The 27,489-nt window shown below is 45.7% G+C and overlaps 1 protein-coding gene across 5 annotated transcripts in view; it reads right to left on the bottom strand.

The window, feature by feature from the left end:
- Nucleotides 1–15,664, bottom strand: part of LOC127913528 (ALK and LTK ligand 2b-like) — a 21,428-nt gene extending 5,764 nt beyond the window's left edge. Inside the window, exons 1-8 of one of the 5 annotated variants that reach the window (XM_052485721.1) lie at nt 14,780–15,664; nt 13,676–14,299; nt 13,320–13,563; nt 13,116–13,247; nt 12,844–13,015; nt 11,544–12,122; nt 7,128–7,181; nt 6,887–6,967 (exon numbers count right to left, since the gene is read on the bottom strand). In XM_052485721.1, the coding sequence (XP_052341681.1) occupies nt 6,887–6,967; nt 7,128–7,181; nt 11,544–11,823 (415 nt within the window). In that variant the 5' untranslated portion in view covers nt 11,824–12,122; nt 12,844–13,015; nt 13,116–13,247; ... (1 more) ...; nt 13,676–14,299; nt 14,780–15,664. The other 4 variants (XM_052485722.1, XM_052485724.1, XM_052485726.1 and 1 more) reach the window with 4 other exon arrangements.
- Between the last annotated feature and the right edge of the window lie 11,825 nt (nt 15,665–27,489).

Genomic DNA, 27,489 nt, shown 5'->3' with positions numbered 1-27,489 from the left:
AGCTAAAGGTTAGAGCTGCCGCATTCAAGGAACGGGACATTAATCCAGACGCTTATAAGAAATCCCATTATGCCTTCAGACGAACCACAAACAGGCAAAGTGTAAATACAGGATTAAGATCGAATCCTTCTACACCAGCTCTGATGTTCGTCAGAAGTGGTGGGCTTGAAAACTATTATGGACTACAAAGGGAAACCCAGCCATGAGCTACCCAGTGACAAGAGCCTACCAGATGAGCTAAATGCCTTTTATGCACTTTTCGAGGCAAGCAACACTGAAGCATGCATGAGAGCACCAGCTGTTCCAGATGACTGTATGATAATGCTCTCGGTAGCCGATGTGAGCAAGACCTTTAAACTGGTCAACATTCACAAAGCTGCGGGGCCAGACAGATTACCAGGATGTGTACTCAAAGTATGCACGGACCAACTGGCAGGTGTCTTCATTTACATTTTCAAACTCATCCTGACAGAGTCTGTAATACCTTCATGTTTCTAGCAGACTGCCATAATCCTTCTGCCCAAGGAAGCGAAGGTAACCTACCTAAATGTTTACCGCCTCGTAGCACTCACTCCGGTAGAGCTTTGAAAGGCTGGTCATGGCACACATCAACAGCATCATCCCGGATACCCTAGACCCACTCCAATTTGCATACCGCCCCAACAGATCCACAGATGACGCAATTTCAATCGCACTCCACACTGCCCTTTCCCACCTGGATAAAAGGAACACCTATGTCAGAATGCTGTTCTTTGACTACAGCTCAGCGATCCACACCATAGTACCCACAAAGCTCATCACTAAGCTAAGGACCCTGGGACTAAATACCTCCCTCTGCAACTGAATCCTGGACTTCTTGACGGGCTGCCCCGAGGTGGAGAGGGTAGGCAACAACACGTCTGTCACGCTGATCCTCAACACTGAGGCCCCTCAGGGGTGCGTGCTTAGTCCCTTCCAACACTGTGTGGCCAAACACGACTCCAACACCACCATTAAATTTGTTGACGACACAACAGTGGAAGGCCTGATTACTTTTAACGATGATACAGCCTATAGGGAGGAGGTCAGAGACCTGGCAGTGTGGTGCCAGGACAACAACCTCTCACTCAATGTGAGCAAGACAAAGGAGCTGATCGTGACCTACAGGAAAAGGGGGTCCAAACAGGCCCCCAATAACATCGACGGGGCTGTAGTGGACCAATTTGAGAGTTTCAAGTTCCTTGGTGTCAACATCATAAACAAACTCTCATGGTCCCAACACACCAAGATAGTCGTGAAGAGGGCACTACAACACCTTTTCCCCCTCAGGAGACTGAACAGATTTGGCATGGGCCTCCAGATCCTCAAAAGGTTCTACACCTGCACCATCGAGAGCATCCTGAGCAATTGCATCACCGCCTGGTATGGCAACTGGCTCGGCATCTGACCGTAAGGCACTACAGAGGCTAGTCCGGATTGGCCCAGTACATCACTGGGGCCAAGCTTCCTGCCATCCAGGACATCTATACTAGGAGGTGTCATAGACTGTTCTCTCTGCTACCGCACGGCAAGCAGTAGTGGAGTCCCAAGTCTAGGACCAATTTGGGGTTCACACACATGGAAGGTGTTCCTAATGTTTGAAAAACTCAGAGTATATACAGTGTATATACAATACCAGTCAAACGTTTGGAAACACCTACTCATTCCAGGGCTTTTCTTTATTTTTTAAAACTATTTTATACATTAAATAATAGTGAAGAAATCAAAACTATGAAATAACACTTATGGAATCATGTACTAACCAAAACTGATCAAAACTAATCAAAATATATGTTATATTTGAGATTCTTCAAAGTAGCCACCCTTTGCCTTGATGACAGCTTTGTGAATTCTTAGCATTCTCTCAACCAGTTTCATGAGGTAGTCACCTGGAATACATTTCAATTAACAGGTGTGCCTTGTTAAAAGTTAATTTGTGGAATTTATTTCCTTCTTAATGAGTTTGAGCCAATCAGATGTGTTGTGACAAGGTAGGGGGGTTGGGAGGTGTACAGAAGACAGCCCTATTTGGTAAAATACCAAGTCCATATTATGGCAAGAACAGCTCAAATAAGCAAAGAGAAATGACAGTCCATAATTTCTTTAAGAAATGAAGGTCAGTCAATATGGAAAATGTCAAGAACTTTTAAAGTTTCTTCAAGTGCAGTCGCAAAAACCATCAAGCGCTATGATGAAACTGGCTCTCATGAGGACCGCCACAGGAATGGAAGACCCAGAGTTACCTCTGCTGCAGAGGATAAGTTCATTAGAGTTACCAGCCTCAGAAATTTCAGCCCAAATATATGCATCACAGAGTTCAAGTAACAGACACATTTCAACATCAACTGTTCAGAGGAGACTGCGTGAATCAGGCCTTCATGGTCAAATTGCTTCAAAGAAACCACTACTAATGTCACGTCCTGACCTTAGTTCCTTTTCTTATGTCTCTATTTTAGGTTGGTCACGGCGTGAGTTGGGGTGGGCATTCTATTGTTTTGTTCTATGTTTGTATTTCTATGTGTTTGGCCTGGTATGGTTCCCAATCAGAGGCAGCTGTCAATCGTTGTCTCTGACTGAGAACCATACTTAGGCAGCCTGTTTTCCCACTATGAGTTGTGGGTAGTTGTTTTCTGTTTTGTGTGCTTCACCTGACAGAACTGTTTCCTTCTCGTTATTCCTCGTTGTTATTTTGTTTAGTGTTCAGACTCGATTAAATGTACAACATGAACATTTACCACGCTGCGTTTTGGTCTACTCCTTCTTCCACCAACGACAATCGTTACAACTAAAGGACACTAATAAGAAGAAAAGACTTGAGCAATGGACATTAGACCGGTGGAAATCTTTCCTTTGGTCTGATGAGTCCAAATTTGTCTATGTGAGACGCAGAGTAGTTGAACGGATGATCTCCGTGAAGCATGGAGGAGGAGGTGTGATGGTGTGGGGTGCTTTGCTGGTGACACTGTCTGTGATTTATTTAGAATTCAAGGCACACTTAACCAGTATGGTTACCACAGCATTCTGCAGTGATAAGCCATCCCATCTGGTTTGCGCTAAGTGGGACTATCATTTATTTTTCAACAGGACAATGACCCTAAACACACCTCCAGACTTTGTAAGGGCTATTTGACCGAGAAGGAGAGTGATGGAGTGCTGCATCAGATGACCTGGCCTCAACAATCACCCCAATCTCAACCCAATTGAGATGGTTTATAATGAGTTGGACCGCAGAGTGAAGGAAAAGCAGACAACTAGTGCTCAGCATATGTGAGAACTCCTTCCAAACTGTTGGAAAAACATTACAGGTGAAGCTGGTTGAGATAATGCCAAGAGTGTGCAAAGCTGTCATCAAGGCAAAGGGTGGCTACTTTGAAAAAGGGTGGCTACTTTGAAAAATCTAAACATCTAAAATACATTTTGATTTGTTTAACACATTTTTTCGGTTACTAGATGAATCTATATGTGTTATTTCATAGTTTTGTTGTCTTTCACTGTTATTCTACATTGCAGAACATTCTTTAAATAAAGAAAAATGCTTGAATTAGTGTCCAAACCTTGGACTGCTACAGTATATACATTCTGATATCTGTTTAGTCAATGGGCAGACACAAGATATGTCACGAGTTCATCTCAGCCTATGCCTCCCTCCAGTCCCTTGACTTCTTGGCACTGACGGAAACATGGATCACCACAGATAACACTGCTACTCCTACTGCTCTCTCCTCGTCCGCCCACGTGTTCTCGCACACCCCGAGAGCTTCTGGTCAGCGGGGTGGTGGCACCGGGATCCTCATCTCTCCCAAGTGGTCTTTCTCTCTTTCTCCCCTTACCCATCTGTCTATCGCCTCCTTTGAATTCCATGCTGTCACAGTTACCAGCCCTTTCAAGCTTAACATCCTTATCATTTATCGCCCTCCAGGTTCCCTCGGAGAGTTCATCAATGAGCTTGATGCCTTGATAAGCTCCTTTCCTGAGGACGGCTCACCTCTCACAGTTCTGGGCGACTTTAACCTCCCCACGTCTACCTTTGACTCATTCCTCTCTGCCTCCTTCTTTCCACTCCTCTCCTCTTTTGACCTCACCCTCTCACCTTCCCCCCCTACTCACAAGGCAGGCAATACGCTTGACCTCATCTTTACTAGATGCTATTCTTCCACTAACCTCATTGCAACTCCCCTCCAAGTCTCCGACCACTACCTTGTATCCTTTTCCCTCTCGCTCTCATCCAACACTTCCCACACTGCCCCTACTCGGATGGTATCGCGCCGTCCCAACCTTCGCTCTCTCTCCCCCGCTACTCTCTCCTCTTCCATCCTATCATCTCTTCCCTCTGCTCAAACTTTCTCCAACCTATCTCCTGATTCTGCCTCCTCAACCCTCCTCTCCTCCCTTTCTGCATCCTTTGACTCTCTATGTCCCCTATCCTCCAGGCCGGCTCGGTCCTCCCTCCCGCTCCGTGGCTCGACGACTCATTGCGAGCTCACAGAACAGGGCTCCGGGCAGCCGAGCGGAAATGGAGGAAAACTCGCCTCCCTGCGGACCTGGCATCCTTTCACTCCCCCTCTCTACATTTTCCTCCTCTGTCTCTGCTGCTAAAGCCACTTTCTACCATTCTAAATTCCAAGCATCTGCCTCTAACCCTAGGAAGCTCTTTGCCACCTTCTCCTCCCTCCTGAATACTCCCCCCTCCTCCCTCTCTGCAGATGACTTCGTCAACCATTTTGAAAAGAAGGTCGACGACATCCGATCCTCGTTTGCTAAGTCAAACGACACCGCTGGTTCTGCTCACACTGCCCTACCCTATGCTCTGACCTCTTTCTCCCTCTCTCTCCAGATGAAATCTCGCGTCTTGTGACGGCCGGCCGCCCAACAACCTGCCCGCTTGACCCTATCCCCTCCTCTCTTCTCCAGACCATTTCCGGAGACCTTCTCCCTTACCTCACCTCGCTCATCAACTCATCCCTGACCGCTGGCTACGTCCCTCCCGTCTTCAAGAGAGCGAGAGTTGCACCCCTTCTGAAAAAACCTACACTCGATCCCTCCGATGTCAACAACTACAGACCAGTATCCCTTCTCTCTTTTCTCTCCAAAACTCTTGAGCGTGCCGTCCTTGGCCAGCTCTACCGCTATCTCTCTCAGAATGACCTTCTTGATCCAAATCAGTCAGGTTTCAAGACTAGTCATTCAACTGAGACTGCTCTTCTCTGTATCACGGAGGCGCTCCGCACTGCTAAAGCTAACTCTCTCTCCTCTGCTCTCATCCTTCTAGACCTATCAGCTGCCTTCGATACTGTGAACCATCAGATCCTCCTCTCCACCCTCTCCGAGTTGGGCATCTCCGGCGCGGCCCACGCTTGGATTGCGTCCTACCTGACAGGTCGCTCCTACCAGGTGGCGTGGCGAGAATCTGTCTCCTCACCACGCGCTCTCACCACTGGTGTCCCCCAGGGCTCTGTTCTAGGCCCTCTCTTATTCTCGCTATACACCAAGTCACTTGGCTCTGTCATAACCTCACATGGTCTCTCCTATCATTGCTATGCAGACGACACACAATTAATCTTCTCCTTTCCCCTTCTGATGACCAGGTGGCGAATCGCATCTCTGCATGTCTGGCAGACATATCAGTGTGGATGACGGATCACCACCTCAAGCTGAACCTCAGCAAGACGGAGCTCCTCTTCCTCCCGGGGAAGGACTGCCCGTTCCATGATCTCGCCATCACGGTTGACAACTCCATTGTGTCCTCCTCCCAGAGCGCTAAGAACCTTGGCGTGATCCTGGACAACACCCTGTCGTTCTCAACTAACATCAAGGCGGTGTCCCGTTCCTGTAGGTTCATGCTCTACAACATAATAATAATAATATAATAATATTAGTACGACCCTGCCTCACACAGGAAGCGGCGCAGGTCCTAATCCAGGCACTTGTCATCTCCCGTCTTGATTACTGCAACTCGCTGTTGGCTGGGCTCCCTGCCTGTGCCATTAAACCCCTACAACTCATCCAGAACGCCGCAGCCCGTCTGGTGTTCAACCTTCCCAAGTTCTCTCACGTCACCCCGCTCCTCCGCTCTCTCCACTGGCTTCCAGTTGAAGCTCGCATCCGCTACAAGACCATGGTGCTTGCCTACGGAGCTGTGAGGGGAACGGCACCTCAGTACCTCCAGGCTCTGATCAGGCCCTACACCCAAACAAGGGCACTGCGTTCATCCACCTCTGGCCTGCTCGCCTCCCTACCACTGAGGAAGTACAGTTCCCGCTCAGCCCAGTCAAAACTGTTCGCTGCTCTGGCCCCCAATGGTGGAACAAACTCCCTCACGACGCCAGGACAGCGGAGTCAATCACCACCTTCCGGAGACACCTGAAACCCCACCTCTTCAAGGAATACCTAGGATAGGGTAAGTAATCCTTCTCACCCCCCCCCTAAAAAGATTTAGATGCACTATTGTAAGTGGCTGTTCCACTGGATGTCATAAGGTGTATGCACCAATTTGTAAGTCGCTCTGGATAAGAGCGTCTGCTAAATGACTTAAATGTAAATGTAAATGATATCAGCTTAGAGTTGTAAAAATATTATAATTTTTCCAGAAATCCTGGTTGATGGATTCCGGATTTCCCGCTTTTTTCAGGAACCAGGATTTCAAGAAAAAGTTATTTTGCAACCCTATAAGTATATGAGTGTAATGACTGTGATAGAGGCAATACACTTGGCTGTAGATACATAACTGGCTTCCCCTTACTATCTTCCGGGTGTGTGTGTGTGTGTGTGTGTGTGTGTGTGTGTGTGTGTGTGTGTGTGTGTGTGTGTGTGTGTGTGTGTGTGTGTGTGTGTGTGTGTGTGTGTGTATATTTCCGCCATTAATACTCACAGGCAGGGATGGTACAGTCTCTGGTGTTGTGGTATAGTCTATAGAAGTGTTTCCTACACTTTGGGTTAAAGTATAGTGGACCTGAGAGACACACAGAGACACAGACAGAAGTTACACTGGTGACACACACACACACACACACACACACACACACACACACACACACACACACACACACACACACACACACACACACACACACACACACACACACACACACACAGAAGCAGTAGTGTCTGACCTGTTAGGTGTTTGAGGAACTTCTCCTTTTGCCTCAGGTCTCTGGGGAACACCTCTGCGAGAACAGGAAATAAACACAATTTTGACCACATGAAAGGTCATAGGTGGACTGACGGACAACTTGTGGGAAAAAAAGTGTGTTTTTGATTGGGTGTTTTTACCAGTGTCAGTCAAACGAGATAGCAGCAACGTGATTACCACATCAAATAAGAGATAGCATCAACGTGATTACCACATCAAACAAGAGATAGCATCAATGTGATTACCACATCAAACAAGAGATAGCATCAACGTGATTACCACATCAAACAAGAGATAGCATCAACGTGATTACCACATCGAACAAGAGATAGCATCAACGTGATTACCACATCAAACAAGAGATAGCATCAACGTGATTACCACATCAAACAAGAGATAGCATCAACGTGATTACCATATCAAACAAGAGATAGCATCAACGTGATTACCACATCAAACAAGAGATAGCATCAACGTGATTACCACATCGAACAAGAGATAGCATCAACGTGACTACCACATCGAACAAGAGATAGCATCAACGTGATTACCACATCGAACAAGAGATAGCATCAACGTGATTACCACATCAAACAAGAGATAGCATCAACGTGATTACCACATCGAACAAGAGATAGCATCAACGTGATTACCACATCGAACAAGAGATAGCATCAACGTGATTACCACATCAAACAAGAGATAGCATCAACGTGATTACCACATCAAACAAGAGATAGCATCAACATGATTACCACATCGAACAAGAGATAGCATCAACGTGATTACCACATCAAACAAGAGATAGCATCAACGTGATTACCACATCAAACAAGAGATAGCATCAACGTGATTACCACATCGGACAAGAGATAGCATCAACATGATTACCACATCGAACAAGAGATAGCATCAACGTGATTACCACATCGAATAAGAGATAGCATCAACGTGATTACCACATCAAACAAGAGATAGCATCAACGTGATTACCACATCAAACAAGAGATAGCATCAACGTGATTACCACATCAAACAAGAGATAGCATCAACGTGATTACCACATCGAACAAGAGATAGCATCAACGTGATTACCACATCAAACAAGAGATAGCATCAACGTGATTACCACATCAAACAAGAGATAGCATCAACGTGATTACCACATCAAACAAGAGATAGCATCAACGTGATTACCACATCAAACAAGAGATAGCATCAACGTGATTACCACATCGAACAAGAGATAGCATCAACGTGATTACCACATCGAACAAGAGATAGCATCAACGTGATTACCACATCGAACAAGAGATAGCATCAACGTGATTACCACATCAAACAAGAGATAGCATCAACGTGATTACCACATCAAACAAGAGATAGCATCAACGTGATTACCACATCAAACAAGAGATAGCACCAACGTGATTACCACATCAAACAAGAGATAGCACCAACGTGATTACCACATCAAACAAGAGATAGCACCAACGTGATTACCACATCAAACAAGAGATAGCACCAACGTGATTACCACATCAAACAAGAGATAGCACCAACATGATTACCACATCAAACAAGAGATAGCACCAACGTGATTACCACATCAAACAAGAGATAGCATCAACGTGATTACCACATCAAACAAGAGATAGCATCAACGTGATTACCACATCAAACAAGAGATAGCATCAACGTGATTACCACATCGAACAAGAGATAGCATCAACGTGATTACCACATCAATAAAACATGAGAAAGAAGGGGGGATTAACACTGCAGATCAAAATACAACAATTGAGAGGGAAATGGTGAGATGTGTTACTAGTGGTTAATGACTGACCTATGATGTTGTCTCCATGGTGAGATGTGTTACTAGTGGTTAATGACTGACCTATGATGTTGTCTCCATGGTGAGATGTGTTACTAGTGGTTAATGACTGACCTATGATGTTGTCTCCATGGTGAGATGTGTTACTAGTGGTTAATGACTGACCTATGATGTTGTCTCCATGGTGAGATGTGTTACTAGTGGTTAATGACTGACCTATGATGTTGTCTCCACGGTGAGATGTGTTACTAATGGTTAATGACTGACCTATGATGTTGTCTCCATGGTGAGATGTGTTACTAGTGGTTAATGACTGACCTATGATGTTGTCTCCATGGTGAGATGTGTTACTAGTGGTTAATGACTGACCTATGATGTTGTCTCCATGGTGAGATGTGTTACTAGTGGTTAATGACTGACCTATGATGTTGTCTCCATGGTGAGATGTGTTACTAGTGGTTAATGACTGACCTATGATGTTGTCTCCATGGTGAGATGTGTTACTAGTGGTTAATGATTGACCTATGATGTTGTCTCCATGGTGAGGTGTGTTACTAGTGGTTAATGACTGACCTATGATGTTGTCTCCATGGTGAGATGTGTTACTAGTGGTTAATGACTGACCTATGATGTTGTCTCCATGGTGAGATGTCTTATTAGTGGTTAATGACTGACCTATGATGTTGTCTCCATGGTGAGATGTGTTACTAGTGGTTAATGACTGACCTATGATGTTGTCTCCATGGTGAGATGTCTTATTAGTGGTTAATGACTGACCTATGATGTTGTCTCCATGGTGAGATGTGTTACTAGTGGTTAATGACTGACCTATGATGTTGTCTCCATGGTGAGATGTGTTACTAGTGGTTAATGACTGACCTATGATGTTGTCTCCATGGTGAGATGTGTTACTAGTGGTTAATGACTGACCTATGATGTTGTCTCCATGGTGAGATGTGTTACTAGTGGTTAATGACTGACCTATGATGTTGTCTCCACGGTGAGATGTGTTACTAATGGTTAATGACTGACCTATGATGTTGTCTCCATGGTGAGATGTGTTACTAGTGGTTAATGACTGACCTATGATGTTGTCTCCATGGTGAGATGTGTTACTAGTGGTTAATGACTGACCTATGATGTTGTCTCCATGGTGAGATGTGTTACTAGTGGTTAATGACTGACCTATGATGTTGTCTCCATGGTGAGATGTGTTACTAGTGGTTAATGACTGACCTATGATGTTGTCTCCATGGTGAGATGTGTTACTAGTGGTTAATGATTGACCTATGATGTTGTCTCCATGGTGAGGTGTGTTACTAGTGGTTAATGACAGACCTATGATGTTGTCTCCATGGTGAGATGTGTTACTAGTGGTTAATGACTGACCTATGATGTTGTCTCCATGGTGAGATGTCTTATTAGTGGTTAATGACTGACCTATGATGTTGTCTCCATGGTGAGATGTGTTACTAGTGGATAATGACTGACCTATGATGTTGTCTCCATGGTGAGATGTGTTACTAGTGGTTAATGACTGACCTATGATGTTGTCTCCATGGTGAGATGTGTTACTAATGGTTAATGACTGACCTATGATGTTGTCTCCATGGTGAGATGTGTTACTAGTGGTTAATGACTGACCTATGATGTTGTCTCCATGGTGAGGTGTGTTACTAGTGGTTAATGACTGACCTATGATGTTGTCTCCATGGTGAGGTGTGTTACTAGTGGTTAATGACTGACCTATGATGTTGTCTCCATGGTGAGATGTGTTACTAGTGGTTAATGACTGACCTATGATGTTGTCTCCATGGTGAGATGTGTTACTAGTGGTTAATGACTGACCTATGATGTTGTCTCCATGGTGAGATGTGTTACTAGTGGTTAATGACTGACCTATGATGTTGTCTCCATGGTGAGATGTGTTACTAGTGGTTAATGACTGACCTATGATGTTGTCTCCATGGTGAGATGTGTTACTAGTGGTTAATGACTGACCTATGATGTTGTCTCCATGGTGAGATGTGTTACTAGTGGTTAATGACTGATCTATGATGTTGTCTCCATGGTGAGATGTGTTACTAGTGGTTAATGACTGACCTATGATGTTGTCTCCATGGTGAGATGTGTTACTAATGGTTAATGACTGACCTATGATGTTGTCTCCATGGTGAGATGTGTTACTAGTGGTTAATGACTGACCTATGATGTTGTCTCCATGGTGAGATGTGTTACTAGTGGTTAATGACTGACCTATGATGTTGTCTCCATGGTGAGGTGTGTTACTAGTGGTTAATGACTGACCTATGATGTTGTCTCCATGGTGAGATGTGTTACTAGTGGTTAATGACTGACCTATGATGTTGTCTCCATGGTGAGATGTGTTACTAGTGGTTAATGACTGACCTATGATGTTGTCTCCATGGTGAGATGTGTTACTAGTGGTTAATGACTGACCTATGATGTTGTCTCCATGGTGAGATGTGTTACTAGTGGTTAATGACTGACCTATGATGTTGTCTCCATGGTGAGATGTGTTACTAGTGGTTAATGACTGACCTATGATGTGTTCTCCGTGATGAGACTTGTTCACTTCATTCCTCTCCTTGGTCTCCAAGGTGAACTCCTGTTTTTTGGCGGGGTAGCGCACGTGTACCTCGTCCTGCTGCTGCCGCGTCAGACGCACCTTGTCCATTATGAGCTCCAGGAGGTTACGTCCGTCCGTGCGCGCCCCTGTGCTCGCCCCCGGGGTCACGTGCACAGAGCTCTGTTTGCAGAAACCAGCGGTCAGCAGGAGGACCAGCATCGCCAGTAGGACAGGGACACGCAGTGAACTCATCGCTCCTACCCCCCGGGACCACGCCTTCCCTGCGTTGAGGCTCCTCACTCTACACTGTAAACAAACACAGGCTTAACATTTAGCATACAGACAAGCTAATTTGGTGTTACTCCGTGAACAACAGTTGACTTTAGATATCAGAGACAGATGTTCTCCTACCTAACACTCTCCCCTCCTACCAAACACTGACTCCTCCTACCTAACACTGTCTCCTCCTACCAAACACTGTCTCCTCCTACCAAACACTGACTCCTCCTACCAAACACTGTCTCCTCCTACCTAACACTGACTCCTCCTACCTAACACTGACTCCTCCTACCTAACACTGTAACTAACACTCTCCCCTCCTACCAAACACTGACTCCTCCTACCTAACACGGTCTCCTCCTACCAAACACTCTCCCCTCCTACCAAACACTGACTCCTCCTACCTAACACTGTAACTAACACTCTCCCCTCCTACCAAACACTGACTCCTCCTACCTAACACTGTCTCCTCCTACCAAACACTCTCCCCTCCTACCAAACACTGTCTCCTCCTACCTAACACTCTCCCCTCCTACCAAACACTGTCTCCTCCTACCTAACACTCTCCCCTCCTACCAAACACTGACTCCACCTACCAAACACTGTCTCCTCCTACCTAACACTGTCTCCTCCTACCTAACACTCTCCCCTCCGACCAAACACTGTCTCCTCCTACCTAACACTCTCCCCTCCTACCAAACACTGACTCCTCCTACCAAACACTGTCTCCTCCTACCTAACACTGTCTCCTCCTACCAAACACTGTCTCCTCCTACCAAACACTGTCTCCTCCTACCTAACACTGTCTCCTCCTACCAAACACTGTCTCCTCCAACCAAACACTGACTCCTCCTACCTAACACTGACTCCTCCTACCAAACACTGCTTCCTCCTACCAAACACTGTCTCCTCCTACCTAACACTGACTCCTCCTACCTAAAACTGTCTCCTACCTAACACTGTCTCCTCCTACGTAACACTGACTCCTCCTACCTAAAACTGTCTCCTCCTACCGAACACTGTCTCCTCCTACCTAACACTGACTCCTCCTACCTAACACTGTCTCCTCCTACCTAACACTGTACCTAACACTCTCCCCTCCTACCAAACACTGTCTCCTCCTACCTAACACTGTCTCCTCCTACCTAACACTGACTCCTCCTACCTAACACTCTCCCCTCCTACCAAACACTGTCTCCTCCTACCTAACACTCTCCCCTCCTACCTAACACTGTCTCCTCCTACCTAACACTGACTCCTCCTACCTAACACTGACTCCTCCTACCTAACACTGTCTCCTCCTACCTAACACGGTCTCCTCCTACCTAACACTGTCTCCTCCTACCTAACACGGTCTCCTCCTACCTAACACTGTACCTAACACTCTCCCCTCCTACCTAACACGGTCTCCTCCTACCTAACATGGTCTCCTCCTACCTAACACTGTACCTAACACTCTCCCCTCCTACCAAACACTGTCTCCTCCTACCTAACACTGTCTCCTCCTACCTAACACGGTCTCCTCCTACCTAACACTGTACCTAACACTCTCCCCTCCTACCTAACACTGTCTCCTCCTACCTAACACGGTCTCCTCCTACCTAACACTGTCTCCTCCTACCTAACACTGTACCAAACACTGTCTCCTCCTACCTAACACTGACTCCTCCTACCTAACACTGACTCCTCCTACCTAACACTGTCTCCTCCTACCTAACACGGTCTCCTCCTACCTAACACTGTACCTAACACTCTCCCCTCCTACAAAACACTGTTTCCTCCTACCTAACACTCTCCCCTCCTACCAAACACTGTCTCCTCCTACCTAACACTGACTCCTCCTACCTAACACTGTCTCCTCCTACCTAACACTGTCTCCTCCTACCTAACACTGTCTCCTCCTACCAAACACTGCTTCCTCCAACCTAACACTGCTTCCTCCAACCTAACACTGTCTCCTCCTACCTAACACTGTCTCCTCCTACCTAACACTGTCTCCTCCTACCTAACACTGCTTCCTCCAACCTAACACTGACTCCTCCTACCTAATACTGTCTCTTCCTACTTAACACTGTCTCCTCCTACCTAACACTGTCTCCTCCTACCTAACACTCTCCCCTCCTACCAAACACTGTATCCTCCTACCTAACACTGACTCCTCCTACCTAACACTGACTCCTCCTACCTAACACTGACTCCTCCTACCTAACACTGTCTCCTCCTACCTAACACGGTCTCCTCCTACCTAACACTGACTCCTCCTACCTAACACTGTCTCCTCCTACCTAACACGGTCTCCTCCTACCTAACACTGTACCTAACACTCTCCCCTCCTACGAAACACTGTTTCCTCCTACCTAACACTGTCTCCTCCTACCTAACACTGTACCTAACACTCTCCCCTCCTACCTAACACTGACTCCTCCTACCTAACACTGTCTCCTCCTACCTAACACTGTCTCCTCCTACCTAACACTGGCCCCTCCTACCTAACACTGTCTCCTCCTACCTAATACTGGCCCCTCCTACCTAATACTGGCCCCTCCTACCTAACACTGTCTCCTCCTACCTAATACTGGCCCCTACTACCTAACACTGACTCCTCCTACCTAATACTGGCCCCTCCTACCTAACACTGTCTCCTCCTACCTAACACTGACTCCTCCTACCTAACACTGTCTCCTCCTACCTAACACTGTCTCCTCCTACCTAATACTGGCCCCTCCTACCTAATACTGGCCCCTCCTACCTAATACTGGCCCCTCCTACCTAATACTGGCCCCTCCTACCTAATACTGGCCCCTCCTACCTAATACTGGCCCCTCCTACCTAACACTGACTCCTCCTACCTAACACTGACTCCTCCTACCTAACACTGACTCCTCCTACCTAATACTGGCCCCTACTACCTAACACTGTCTCCTCCTACCTAATACTGGCCCCTACTACCCACAAAAACAGCACCATCTTTCCACTGATGGATCAGGATACAAATCATATGTGTTTGAGATGGCTCTGTGAGTAACTCTCCATTATAGAGCAGCTGTACACTTCTCCGAGGGAGGTTTGCACAGGAACTGGCAGCATCCTCTCAGGGTACCCGACCACCTCGTAGACTTCACTCCCTTCATAGATGGGTAGCATCTTCCCGCTGAGTGTATGAAAATGCTCCTGCTCTGTCGAAGGATCATTTCTTATTGGGCTGAGTTTCCTCAGTGTCTGTGTCTGATGAAAACATTCCCTGTTGTAGGTGATGAACCAGAGGAGACAGCAGCATCATCCTACACTCCAGTAGCTACTTGAAAGAGTAACAGCAGTGCAGCAACGCCCCCCTTTAGAACCCAACGCAGCACCCCGTGAAGACATGATAGAGGACACCACTGTTATGACACACGATGACATCCACCCAACCTCACTCAAATCACCAAGTTTGTGAATCCAGCTCTAATCCAGAGTGAGAAAGAGAGAGAGAGAGGCAGAGAGAGAGACAGAGAGAGAGAGAAAGAAATAGAGAGAGCAACAGAGAGAGAGAGAAGTAGAGAGAGAGAGAGAGAAAGAAATAGAGAGAGCGACAGAGAGAGAGAGAGAAATAGAGAGAGCAACAGAGAGAGAGAGAGGCAGAGAGAGAGAGAGAAATAGAGAGAGCGACAGAGAGAGAGAGAATTAGAGAGAGAGAGGCAGAGAGAGAGACAGAGAGAGAGAGAAAGAAATAGAGAGAGTGACAGAGAGAGAGAGAAATAGAGAGAGCAACAGAGAGAGAGAGAGACAGAGAGAGAAGTAGAGAGAGAGAGAGAGAGAGAGAGAAATAGAGAGAGAGAGAGAGAGAGAGAGAGAGAGAGGCAGAGAGAGAGACAGAGAGAAATATATATATATATAGAGAGAGAGAGAGAGAGAGAGAGAGAGAGAGGCAGAGAGAGAGAAATAGAGAGAGGCAGAGAGAGAGACAGAAATAGAGAGAGCGACAGAGAGAGAGAGAGGAACAGAGAGAGAGAGAGAGAGAGAGAGAGAGAGAGAGGCAGAGAGAGACAGAGAGAAATAGAGAGAAAGAGAGAGAGGCAGAGAGAGAGAAATAGAGAGAGGCAGAGAGAGAGACAGAGAGAAATAGAGCGAGAGAGAGAGAGAGATGGGCAGAGAGAGAGAAATAGAGAGAGGCAGAGAGAGAGAAGACATAGAGAGACAGAGAGAGAGAGAGAGAGACAGAGAGAGAGAATGTGAAGTATTTTACTTGGCAGTATCTCAGAATTCACATTCCAAGGGTCCTATAACCTAACATACCCTCCTGATGGCCTATACTGTGCCTTGCAAAGGTATTCATCCCCTTTGGCATTTTTCCTATTTTGTTGCATTACAACCTGTCATTTAAATAGATTTTTATTTAGATTTCATGTAATGGACATAAAAAAAATAGTCCAAATTGGTGAAGTGAAATGAAAGGGATAACTTGTTTAAAAAAATCTAAACAAATCTAAAACAGAAAAGTGGTAGATGCATATGTCTTCAACCCCTTTGCTATGAAGCCCATAAATAAGATCTGGTGCAACCAATTGCCTTCAGAAGTCACATAATTAGTTAAATAAAGTCCACCTGTGTGCAATCTAAGTGTCACATGATCTCAGTATATATACACCTGTTCTGAAAGGCCCCAGAGTCTGCAACACCACTAAGCAAGGGGCACCACTAAGCAAGGGGCACCACTAAGCAAGGGGCACCACTAAGCAAGGGGCACCACCATGCAAACGGCACCATGAAGACAAAGGAGCTCTCCAAACAGGTCAGGGACAAAGTTATGGAGAAGTACAGAGCAGTGTTGGGTTATAAAAAAATATCAGAAACGTTGAACATCCCACGGAGCAGCATTAATAGAAAAAAGGAACCATGACAAACCTGCCAAGAGAGGGCTGCCCACCAAAACTCACGGACCAGGTAAGGAGGGCATTAATCAGAGAGGAAACAAAGAGACCAAAGATAACCCTGAAGGAGCTGCAAAGCTCCACAGCGGAGATTGGAGTATCTGTCCATAGGACCACTAAGCCATACACTCCACCCAGCTGGGCTTTATGGAAGAGTGACTTGAAAAAGTTAATTGCTTAAAGAAAAACATAAGCACACGTTTGGTGTTCGCCAAAAGGCATGTGGGAGACTCCCCAAACATATGGAAGAAGGTACTCTGGTCAGATGAAACTAAAATTGAGCTTTTTGGCCATCAAGGAAAACGCAAACCCAACACCTCTCATCACCCCAAGAACATCATCCCCACAGTGAAGCATGGTGGTGGCACCATCATGCTGTGGGGATGTTTTTCATCGGCAGTGACTGGCATGTTGAGAATCTGTAGTATGACTTAAAGATTGCACTACAGCAGTGGAACCCATCCAACTTGAAGGAACTGGAGTAGTTTAGCCTTGCTGAATGGGAAAAAATCCTGGTGGCTAGATGTGCCAAACTTATAGAGACATACCCCAAGGTGACTTGCAGCTGTAATTGCTGCAACAGGTGGCTCTACAAAGTATTGACTTTGGTGGGCTGAATAGTTATGCACACTCAAGTTTTCTTATTTCTTGTTTGTTTCACAAGAAAAAATATTTTGCATCTTCAAAGTAGAAGGCATGTTGTGTAAATCAAATGATACAAACCCCCCAAAATCAATTTTAATTCCAGGTTGTAAGGCAACAAAATAGGAAGAATATAAGCCACTGTAAAATAACAGTTAGACCCTACTGATGAACTATAACCTAACAGACCCTCCCGATGAACTATAACCTAACGGTTTGACCCTACTATTAACCTATAGCCTAACAGTTAGACCCTACTATTAACCTTTAACCCAACAGTTAGACTCTCCTGATGACCTATAACCTAAGAGTTAGACCCTCCTGATGACCTATAACCTAACAGTTAGACCCTCCTGATGACCTATAACCTAACAAACCCTCCTGATGAACTATAACCTAACAGACCCTCCTGATGACCTATAACCTAACATACCCTCCTGATGACCTATAACCTAACAAACCCTCCTGATGAACTATAACCTAACAGTTAGACACCAAACCTGATTGATCCTGTAATAACCGACAAGTATAAAGGAAACACTGAAATAAAGTGTCTTAAGAGCGCGTCTGGCCACCACGAGCAGCCAGAACAGCAGGGCGTTGGGTCACTACGAGCAGCCAGAACAGCAGGGCGTTGGGTCACCACGAGCAGCCAGAACAGCAGGGCGTTGGGTCACTACGAGCAGCCAGAACAGCAGGGCGTTGGGTCACTACGAGCAGCCAGAACAGCAGGGCGTTGGGTCACCACGAGCAGCCAGAACAGCAGGGCGTTGGGTCACTACGAGCAGCCAGAACAGCAGGGCACTGGGTCACCACGAGCAGCCAGAACAGCAGGGCGTTGGGTCACTATGAGCAGCCAGAACAGCTGGGCGCTGGGTCACCACGAGCAGCCAGAACAGCAGGGCGTTGGGTCACTACGAGCAGCCAGAACAGCAGGGCTTTGGGTCACCATGAGCAGCCAGAACAGCAGGGCGCTGGGTCACCACGAGCAGCCAGAACAGCAGGGCGCTGGGTCACTACAAGCAGCCAGAACAGCAGGGCGTTGGGTCACTCTGAGCAGCCAGAACAGCAGGGCGTTGGGTCACCACGAGCAGCCAGAACAGCAGGGCGTTGGGTCACTATGAGCAGCCGGAACAGCAGGGCGTTGGGTCACTACGAGCAGCCAGAACAGCAGGGCGTTGGATCACCACGAGCAGCCAGAACAGTCGGGTGTTGGGTCACCACAAGCAGCCAGAACAGCAGGGTGTTGGGTCACTACGAGCAGCCAGGACAGCAGGGTGTTGGGTCACTATGAGCAGCCAGAACAGCAGGGCGTTGGGCCACTACGAGCAGCCAGAACAGCAGGGCGTTGGGTCACTATGAGCAGCCAGAACAGCAGGGCGTTGGGTCACTATGAGCAGCCAGAACAGCAGGGCGTTGGGTCACTATGAGCAGGCAGAACAGCAGGGCGTTGGGTCACTATGAGCAGCCAGAACAGCAGGGCGTTGGGTCACTATGAGCAGGCAGAACAGCAGGGCGTTGGGCCACCTAAAGCAGCCAGAACAGCAGGGCGATGGGTCACTATGAGCAGCCAGAACAGCAGGGCGTTTGGCCACCTAAAGCAGCCAGTACAGCAGGGCGATGGGTCACTATGAGCAGCCAGAACAGCAGGGTGTTGGGTCACTATGAGCAGCCAGAACAGCCTTGCCTTAGCATAGATTCTTGGCATAGAAGTGTCTGGAATTGCTTAATTGCTTAATTAACTTGGGAACCACACAGGAACAACTTGCTTTCAATATCCTTTGTGTCCCTTATTTAATCAAGTGTCACATTTATTTTGGCAGTTACCTCTAGATGTATCATTGCTTAACACCCCCCCCACCCCACCCCAGTCTCTTTCTCTCTCTCAATTTCAATTCAATTTCATTGTAAGGGGCTTTATTAGCATGGAAAACACATGTATTCATTGCCAAATCAAGTGAAATAGATACGACACAAAAGTGAAATGAACAATGACAATAAAGGCATTTCAAATGTCATATTATGTCTATATACAGTGTTGTAATGATGTGCAAATATCAAATATTCAAAAGGAAAAATAAATAAACATAAATATGGGTTGTATTTACAATGGTGTTTTGTTCTTCACTGGTTGGCCTTTTCTTGTGGCAACAGGCCTCAGATCTTGCTGCTGTGATGTCACACTGTGGTATTTCACCCAGTAGATGTGGGAATTTATCAAAATTGGATTTGTTTTCAAATTCTTTATATGGTCATACATTTGGCAGGAGGTCAGGAAGCGCAGCTCAGTTTCCACCTCAGGAGGTTAGATGGACCTTCTTGTACTGGCTACAATGGTTCACTGTACTGATTAGAATCGCAGTTACACATGCTAAATCAACCATTTTGTAGTGTGTCTGTGTGTGTGTGTGCATTTGTTTGTTTGTGTTTACGTGTGTGAAATGTCATCAGAGGTTTATAGCCTAAAGGGTTAAACTGAAAAGAGACTTGTTGAATTCTGGACCACAGCCGTTTCACAGTTAGCGCAGTGAGCACTCTGAAGTCCCACACATATTATTATAATTACTATTATATTAGGCAGTTAGTCATTAGGACGCCATATTAGTCATGCAATCATAATGGAGTCTCTCTTAAACACAGCCACGTACGGAATACTTATTTTGAAGCACTTTGAGCTACGTTTATTGATGAGAAGTGCATAAGACACACACACACACAGTCAGAACTGTAGGCATTCAATGGTATGTGTCCAAAACTGTCTGTGATGTAGCTCAGTTATCTGTCTCCTCTATGGTCTCATCAGTTATCTGGCTCCTCTATGGTTTCATCAGTTATCTGTCTCCTCTATGGTTTCATCAGTTGTCTGTCTCCTCTATCGTCTCATCAGTTATCTGTCTCCTCTATGGTTTCATCAGTTATCTGTCTCCTCTATGGTGTCATCAGTTATCTGTCTCCTCTATAGTTTCATCAGTTGTCTGTCTCCTCTATAGTCTCATCAGTTATCTGGCTCCTCTATGGTTTCATCAGTTGTCTGTCTCCTCTATGGTTTCATCAGTTATCTGTCTCCTCTATGGTTTCATCAGTTGTCTGTCTCCTCTATAGTCTCATCAGTTATCTGTCTCCTCTATGGTTTCATCAGTTGTCTGTCTCCTCTATGGTTTCATCAGTTATCTGTCTCCTCTATGGTTTCATCAGTAATCTGTCTCCTCTATGGTTTCATCAGTTATCTGTATCCTCTATAGTCTCATCAGTTATCTGTCTCCTCTATAGTCTCATCAGTTATCTGTCTCCTCTATAGTCTCATCAGTTATCTGTCTCCTCTATAGTCTCATCAGTTGTCTGTCTCCTCTATGGTTTCATCAGTTGTCTGTCTCCTCTATGGTTTCATCAGTTGTCTGTCTCCTCTATGGTTTCATCAGTTATCTTTCTCCTCTATGGTTTCATCAGTTATCTGTCTCCTCTATGGTTTCATCAGTTATCTGTATCCTCTATAGTCTCATCAGTTATCTGTCTCCTCTATAGTCTCATCAGTTATCTGTCTCCTCTATAGTCTCATCAGTTATCTGTCTCCTCTATAGTCTCATCAGTTGTCTGTCTCCTCTATGGTTTCATCAGTTGTCTGTCTCCTCTATGGTTTCATCAGTTGTCTGTCTCCTCTATGGTTTCATCAGTTATCTGTCTCCTCTATAATATAATCCGTTAACTGTCTCCTCTATAGTCTCATCAGTTATCTGTCTCCTCTGTTGTCATCAGGACATAGGAAACTTCCAAACAGACAGGAATCATTAGAAAGTAGTATCTGGTTCCCTGCCTGAACTACCTGATCAAAGGTCTCTCTGTCTTTGAAACACACACACACACCAACACACACACGCATGCACGCGCACACACACATGCACACACACACACACACACACACACACACACACACACACACACACACACACACACACACACACACACACACACACACACACACACACACACACACACACACACACACACACACACACGCACAAAATAATGAAAGGGAGAGAGAGAAGGCGAGAGAGGGAACGTTATTCTAATGTCCCCCTGTCCCTGTCTGATCCGTGGTACTAACACCAGACTACTGCTATGACCCGTGAGGGCTGCCACTTGGGTAACTAAAGCTGCTGCGTAAAAAGGACAGCCCCGTTTGAGACACTATGACTTCGACTTTAACTTGTGTTCTAACTATGAACAACATACAGACACTCAGGGTTGGAATAGGAACAGGACCGGTAATATAATAGGTTTATAGTTACCTGAGTTGTGTTGTCTCGCGGGTACCAGGTGAACAGAAGCCAACCTGCTGGTGCTACGTGTTCCAGGATTAAACACCTTTTAATCGCTTCAGCTACACACACACACACACACACACACACACACACACACACACACACACACACACTCCAATACACACTCCTAACTACACACACAGCTTGTCTTCGCCGTGCCGTGCGTCCTTTGCCTCTTTCCAAATACGTATCCCCTATCTCGGATGCTCCACCGCAACTTTTGTCCGGACAGGCGTGCGCCGTGTGTCCTAAATTCAGTTGTTGTAGTTCCCAGTCCCGTACGATGATTTATATCTGGTGCTTCACTGTTGAAGGTGGCGACGGAGTAGAGTGGGTGGATAAATTAACGACTGATGCAACTTTTTTAATAACTCTTAGACCTCATCTCCTGCTGATGAAGTCGGCTGCCCGGTGTGTCGTGAGCTCCTCCGCTACATGCTGGCTGGCTCACCGTGCGTGCCACTGCCGCGCACTTTGTGTGTGTGTGTGTGTGTGTGTGTGTGTGTGTGTGTGTGTGTGTGTGTGTGTGTGTGTGTGTGTGTGGTGAAGTCCCCGGAGTATTTATCTATTATCCCGGGTTGTCTTCGATCAGAACAGCGTTCAAGACGGGAGCATAACCAAACACAGACGTCATATTTACACCGGATCGATAACGAGCCCTGGCCCCGGTCGCCCCATGCAGTTCTCTCAGTGCTCTCGGTTTGGAGAAAAAAAAACGTTATATTCCTCTCCTATTTTTCTCCTCTCAGTCGACAGAGCGGGGGAATGATTGTTAGTAATATAGTAAGGTCGAAACTTTCTCCCCGAATGGGACAGGAGCAGCGTTAGGGTTAACACTAAAATGTTGTAGAAATCCTGCTCCCGCGAAGTTCCTCCTCGATCGATTTCCGTTTAATCACATATTGTCCGCCAGAGGACAGGAAATCCCCGACATTAATTTGATTACTGAAGCAGGGTGTTTTGTGTATTTCTGGAGACACACATACACGAGCGCTCTCGCATAAACTCTCACAACCACTCCAAATGTTCTCTGCTGACAACCTGACCTCGGAGCGCGGGAATGTAGGACTCTCTCCTGCGCCCAATATTGCTTTCGTTTACTTAATCTGAATACCACTCCCTTAATGCATAAGAAAACATCTCGCTCTTCTCCTCCTCCTCTCTTCGCCCCGAGTCAGGCGTTGTGTGTGTGGGTATGTGGGCCCTAAGCAATATTTGGTGGGAGGGGAGGGGAGAGGGGTTAAGGCACATTTCCTGCAATTCTACCCATTTTGTAATGATTTATGACATGCTAATATGATGTCTGCGTGAGAATGAAAAACAAAACCTATGGGAGCCCCAGGAGGTCAGAGCCCCTGGGGCACATTCCCTGTTTGCCCTGGTATTCTTTCATGATTACTTCAAGTTTAGATAGCTGGCTAGACAAACTACCAATCAAAACATTGTTAGCTGACATGGCTAATTGAGTGGCTGTCAGTGACTGACATAAGAGAAAATCCACTGTTGCTTATGCCTGGAACATGCCTTGTGTATGTGTTTGTGTGTTTATGTGTGTGTGCTCGTGTGGTTTCGGCTATTATTTTCCAGGCTTGTCTTCCTTAACGACCTGAGGGGTTCCTGGATGGGAGACCAGATGCTGCTGGAAGTGGTGTTGGAGGGCCAGTAGGAGGCACTCTTTCCTCTGGTCTAAAATAATATCCCAATGCCCCAGGGCAGTGATTGGGGACACTGCCCTGTGTTGGGTGCCATCTTTCAGATGGGATGTTAAACGGGGGTCCTGACTCTCTGAGGTCATTAAAGATCCCATGGCACTTATTGTAAGAGTAGAGGTGTTAACCCCGGTGTCCTGGCTAAATTCCAATCTGGCCCTCAAACCATCACGGTCACCTAATAATCCCGAGTTTACAATTGGCTCCTTCATCCCCCTCCTCTCCCCTGTAACTATTCCCCAGGTCGTTGCTGTAAATGAGAACGTGTTCTCAGTCAATTTACCTGGTAAAATAACGGATAAATAAAATTAAAATAAATGATGTTAATTAGCATTATGTCTTGCTCCAGATTAATCAGGATGATCACGAGGTACAGATTGATCAGGAGGGACAGATTGATCAGGATGATCATGAGGGACAGATTGATCAGGATGATCACGAGGGACAGATTGATCAGGATGATCACGAGGGACAGATTGATCAGGATGATCACGAGGGACAGATTGATCAGGATGATCACGAGGGACAGATTGATCAGGATGATCACGAGGGACAGATTGATCAGGATGATCACGAGGGACAGATTGATCAGGATGATCACGAGGGACAGATTGATCAGGATGATCACGAGGGACAGATTGATCAGGAGGATCACGAGGGACAGTTAACAGATTAACAGATAGCGAATTACACTCATATTATCGCATAGGCTTCTCTCTCTCTCTCTCTCTCTCTCTCTCTCTCTCTCTCTCTCTCTCTCTCTGTCTCTGTCTCTGTCTCTGTCTCTGTGTGTGTGAGATCTGGCTGGGGCCTGTGTCTGAAGGACAGTATCAGTCCAGAGTAGCCTAGATGAAGTTAGACTTCTTGTCCATTCAAACTACTCGTATTTGTAAATCAACCAGTAAGTCACTACTGATACCAAACGCCAGTGCCAATCAAGAGTGTATGTGTACGGTGGTTGGATTGGAGCGTTGAGTCAAGCACATCTTAGTTATTGTAGCCGATGATGGATAATGTCAACTATTTCCAGTCAACTAACTTGGTCTTCCTTAGCTGACAATAATAACTAGAGCCTGAGTCAGCCATGTCCACACTCTGCATATATCCTATGATAATCAGCCACACACACACACACACACACACACACACACACACACACACACACACACACACACATATACATATATATATATATATACACACACACACATATATATATATATATACACACACATATATATATATATACACACACACACATATATATATATACACACACATATATATATATACACACACACACACTAAGTTTGACAGTGTTTATAGGTGTGTGTGTGAATTAGGTTTGACCTCAATCCCCTGTCTTATCTCGTTAATCTTGTCTCGTACCACTTCTTTAGTCAGCCTGACCTAATATCACTGACTGACTGGTTCTGATACTAATATCACTGACTGACTGGTTCTGATACTAATATCACTGACTGACTGGTTCTGATTCTAATATCACTGACTGACTAGTTCTGATTCAAATATCACTGGCTGACTGAATGGTTATGATTCTAATATCACTGGCTGACTGACTGGTTATGATTCAAATATCACTGGCTGACTGGTTCTGATTCTAATATCACTGGCTGACTGACTGGTTATGATTCAAATATCACTGGCTGACTGGTTCTGATACTAATATCACTGACTGACTGACTGGTTCTGATACTAATTCCACTGGCTGACTGACTGGTTCTGATACAAAAATCACTGACTGACTGGTTCTGATACTAATATCACTGACTGACTGGTTCTGATACTAATATCACTGACTGACTGGTTCTGATACTAATATCACTGACTGACTGACTGGTTCTGATACTAATATCACTGACTGCCTGACTGGTTCTGATACTAATTCCACTGGCTGACTGGTTCTGATACTAATATCACTGACTGACTGGTTCTGATACTAATATCACTGACTGACTGGTTCTGATACTAATATCACTGACTGACTGGTTCTGATACTTACAGTGCCTTGCGAAAGTATTTGGCCCCCTTGAACTTTGCGACCTTTTGCCACATTTCAGGCTTCAAACATAAAGATATAAAACTGTATTTTTTTGTGAAGAATCAACAACAAGTGGGACACAATCATGAAGTGGAACGACATTTATTGGATATTTCAAACTTTTTTAACAAATCAAAAACTGAAAAATTGGGCGTGCAAAATTATTCAGCACCCTTAAGTTAATACTTTGTAGCGCCACCTTTTGCTGTGATTACAGCTGTAAGTCGCTTGGGGTATGTCTCTATCAGTTTTACACATCGAGAGACTGACATTTTTCCCCATTCCTCCTTGCAAAACAGCTCAAGCTCAGTGAGGTTGGATGGAGAGCATTTGTGAACTTCTCCTGTCCTATTCGGTGTCCTGTGCATTCTCTAATTCCCTCCTTCTCTCTTTCTTTCTCTCTCTCAGAGGACCTTTTTCCAGTTTCAACTGACCTGAGCCCTAGGACCATGCCCCAGGACTACCTGACATGATGACTCCTTGCTGTCCCCAGTCCACCTGGCCGTGCTGCTGCTCCAGTTTCAACTGTTCTGCCTTATTATTATTCGACCATGCTGGTCATTTATAAACATTTTAACATCTTGGCCATGTTCTGTTATAATCTCCACCCAGCACAGCCAGAAGAGGACTGGCCACCCCACATATGCTCTCTTTAATTCTCTCTTTCTTTCTCTCTCTCAGAGGACCTGAGCCCTAGGACCATTCCCCAGGACTACCTGACATGATGACTCCTTGCTGTCCCCAGTCCACCTGACCGTGCTGCTGCTCCAGTTTCAACTGTTCTGCCTTATTATTATACGACCATGCTGGTCATTTATGAACATTTGAACATCTTGGCCATGTTCTGTTATAATCTCCACCTGGCACAGCCAGAAGAGGACTGGCCACCCCACATAGCCTGGTTCCTCTCTAGGTTTCTTCCTAGGTTATGGCCTTTCTAGGGAGTTTTTCCTAGCCACCGTGCTTCTACACCTGCATTGCTTGCTGTTTGGGGTTTTAGACTGGGTTTCTGTACATCACTTTGAGATATCAGCTGATGTACGAAGGGCTATATAAATACATTTGATTTGATTCGATTTCTAAAAGGTAACATATAATATTCAACTAACAACTGATAAGGCAATTCCGCAATGGAGTGATTATTTGAAGACTCAAACCACTCATGCCTTGAGAAATGGAGGCGTCGACTGCTAGCCTCTAAAGGATCCGTCCCTTTTTTTCCCACCTAAATGACATACCCACAACTAACTGCCTGTAGCAAGGATATGCATATTCCAGGTACCATTTGAAAGAAACACTTTGAAGTTTGTGGAAATGTGAAAGGAATGTAGGAGAATATAGCACAATAGATCTGGTAAAAGATAATACAAAGAAAAAAACAACTGTTCTCTAGCATTTTTTTTCTACCATCATCTTTGAAATGCAAGAGAAAGGCCCAGCTGTGATTTAGATTTTGGCCACTAGATGGTAGCAGTGTTTTTGACTGATCCAATGGACCATTGCATTTATGTTCAAAATGTTGTATCAAGACTGCCCAAATTTGTCAAATTTCTTAATTAATAACTTTTCATGTTAAAAATTGTGCAATCTCCTCAAATAATAGCATAGTATTATTTCACTCTTAATAGCTACTGTAAATTGGACAGTGCAGTTAGATTTCAACTGATCTGTTTCACCTGTCTTTGTGATGCAATTAGCCAGGGCTGGGCTGTCAATAGGTCGGGTCACTTATAACACCACTCCCATCAACCTACAGGTGTCAGGGAATCACAGCGAAACCATTCAGTTCCTGCTCATCACCCTTCCCTGCTCTGCCATGGGCCTATCACCATGTGAGCGTTCCCTCAGGTATCAGCCCCCGCTCTTTCCTGAGCAGGAAGAGGAGGTCGGCATACCTTCTGCCCAGATGTTTGTCCGTTGCTGTCGTCGTACCTGGAGGAGAGCCCAGTCGGCCCTCCTCAAGACCACCTCCAGGTATCGATGACAAGCGGATCGCT

Source organism: Oncorhynchus keta, chromosome 29 (assembly GCF_023373465.1).
Source record: "Oncorhynchus keta strain PuntledgeMale-10-30-2019 chromosome 29, Oket_V2, whole genome shotgun sequence".
Classification (NCBI taxonomy): domain Eukaryota; kingdom Metazoa; phylum Chordata; class Actinopteri; order Salmoniformes; family Salmonidae; genus Oncorhynchus; species Oncorhynchus keta.
The sequence above is the reverse complement of the archived record's forward strand: the minus strand, read 5'-3'. Positions and strand labels throughout refer to the sequence as shown.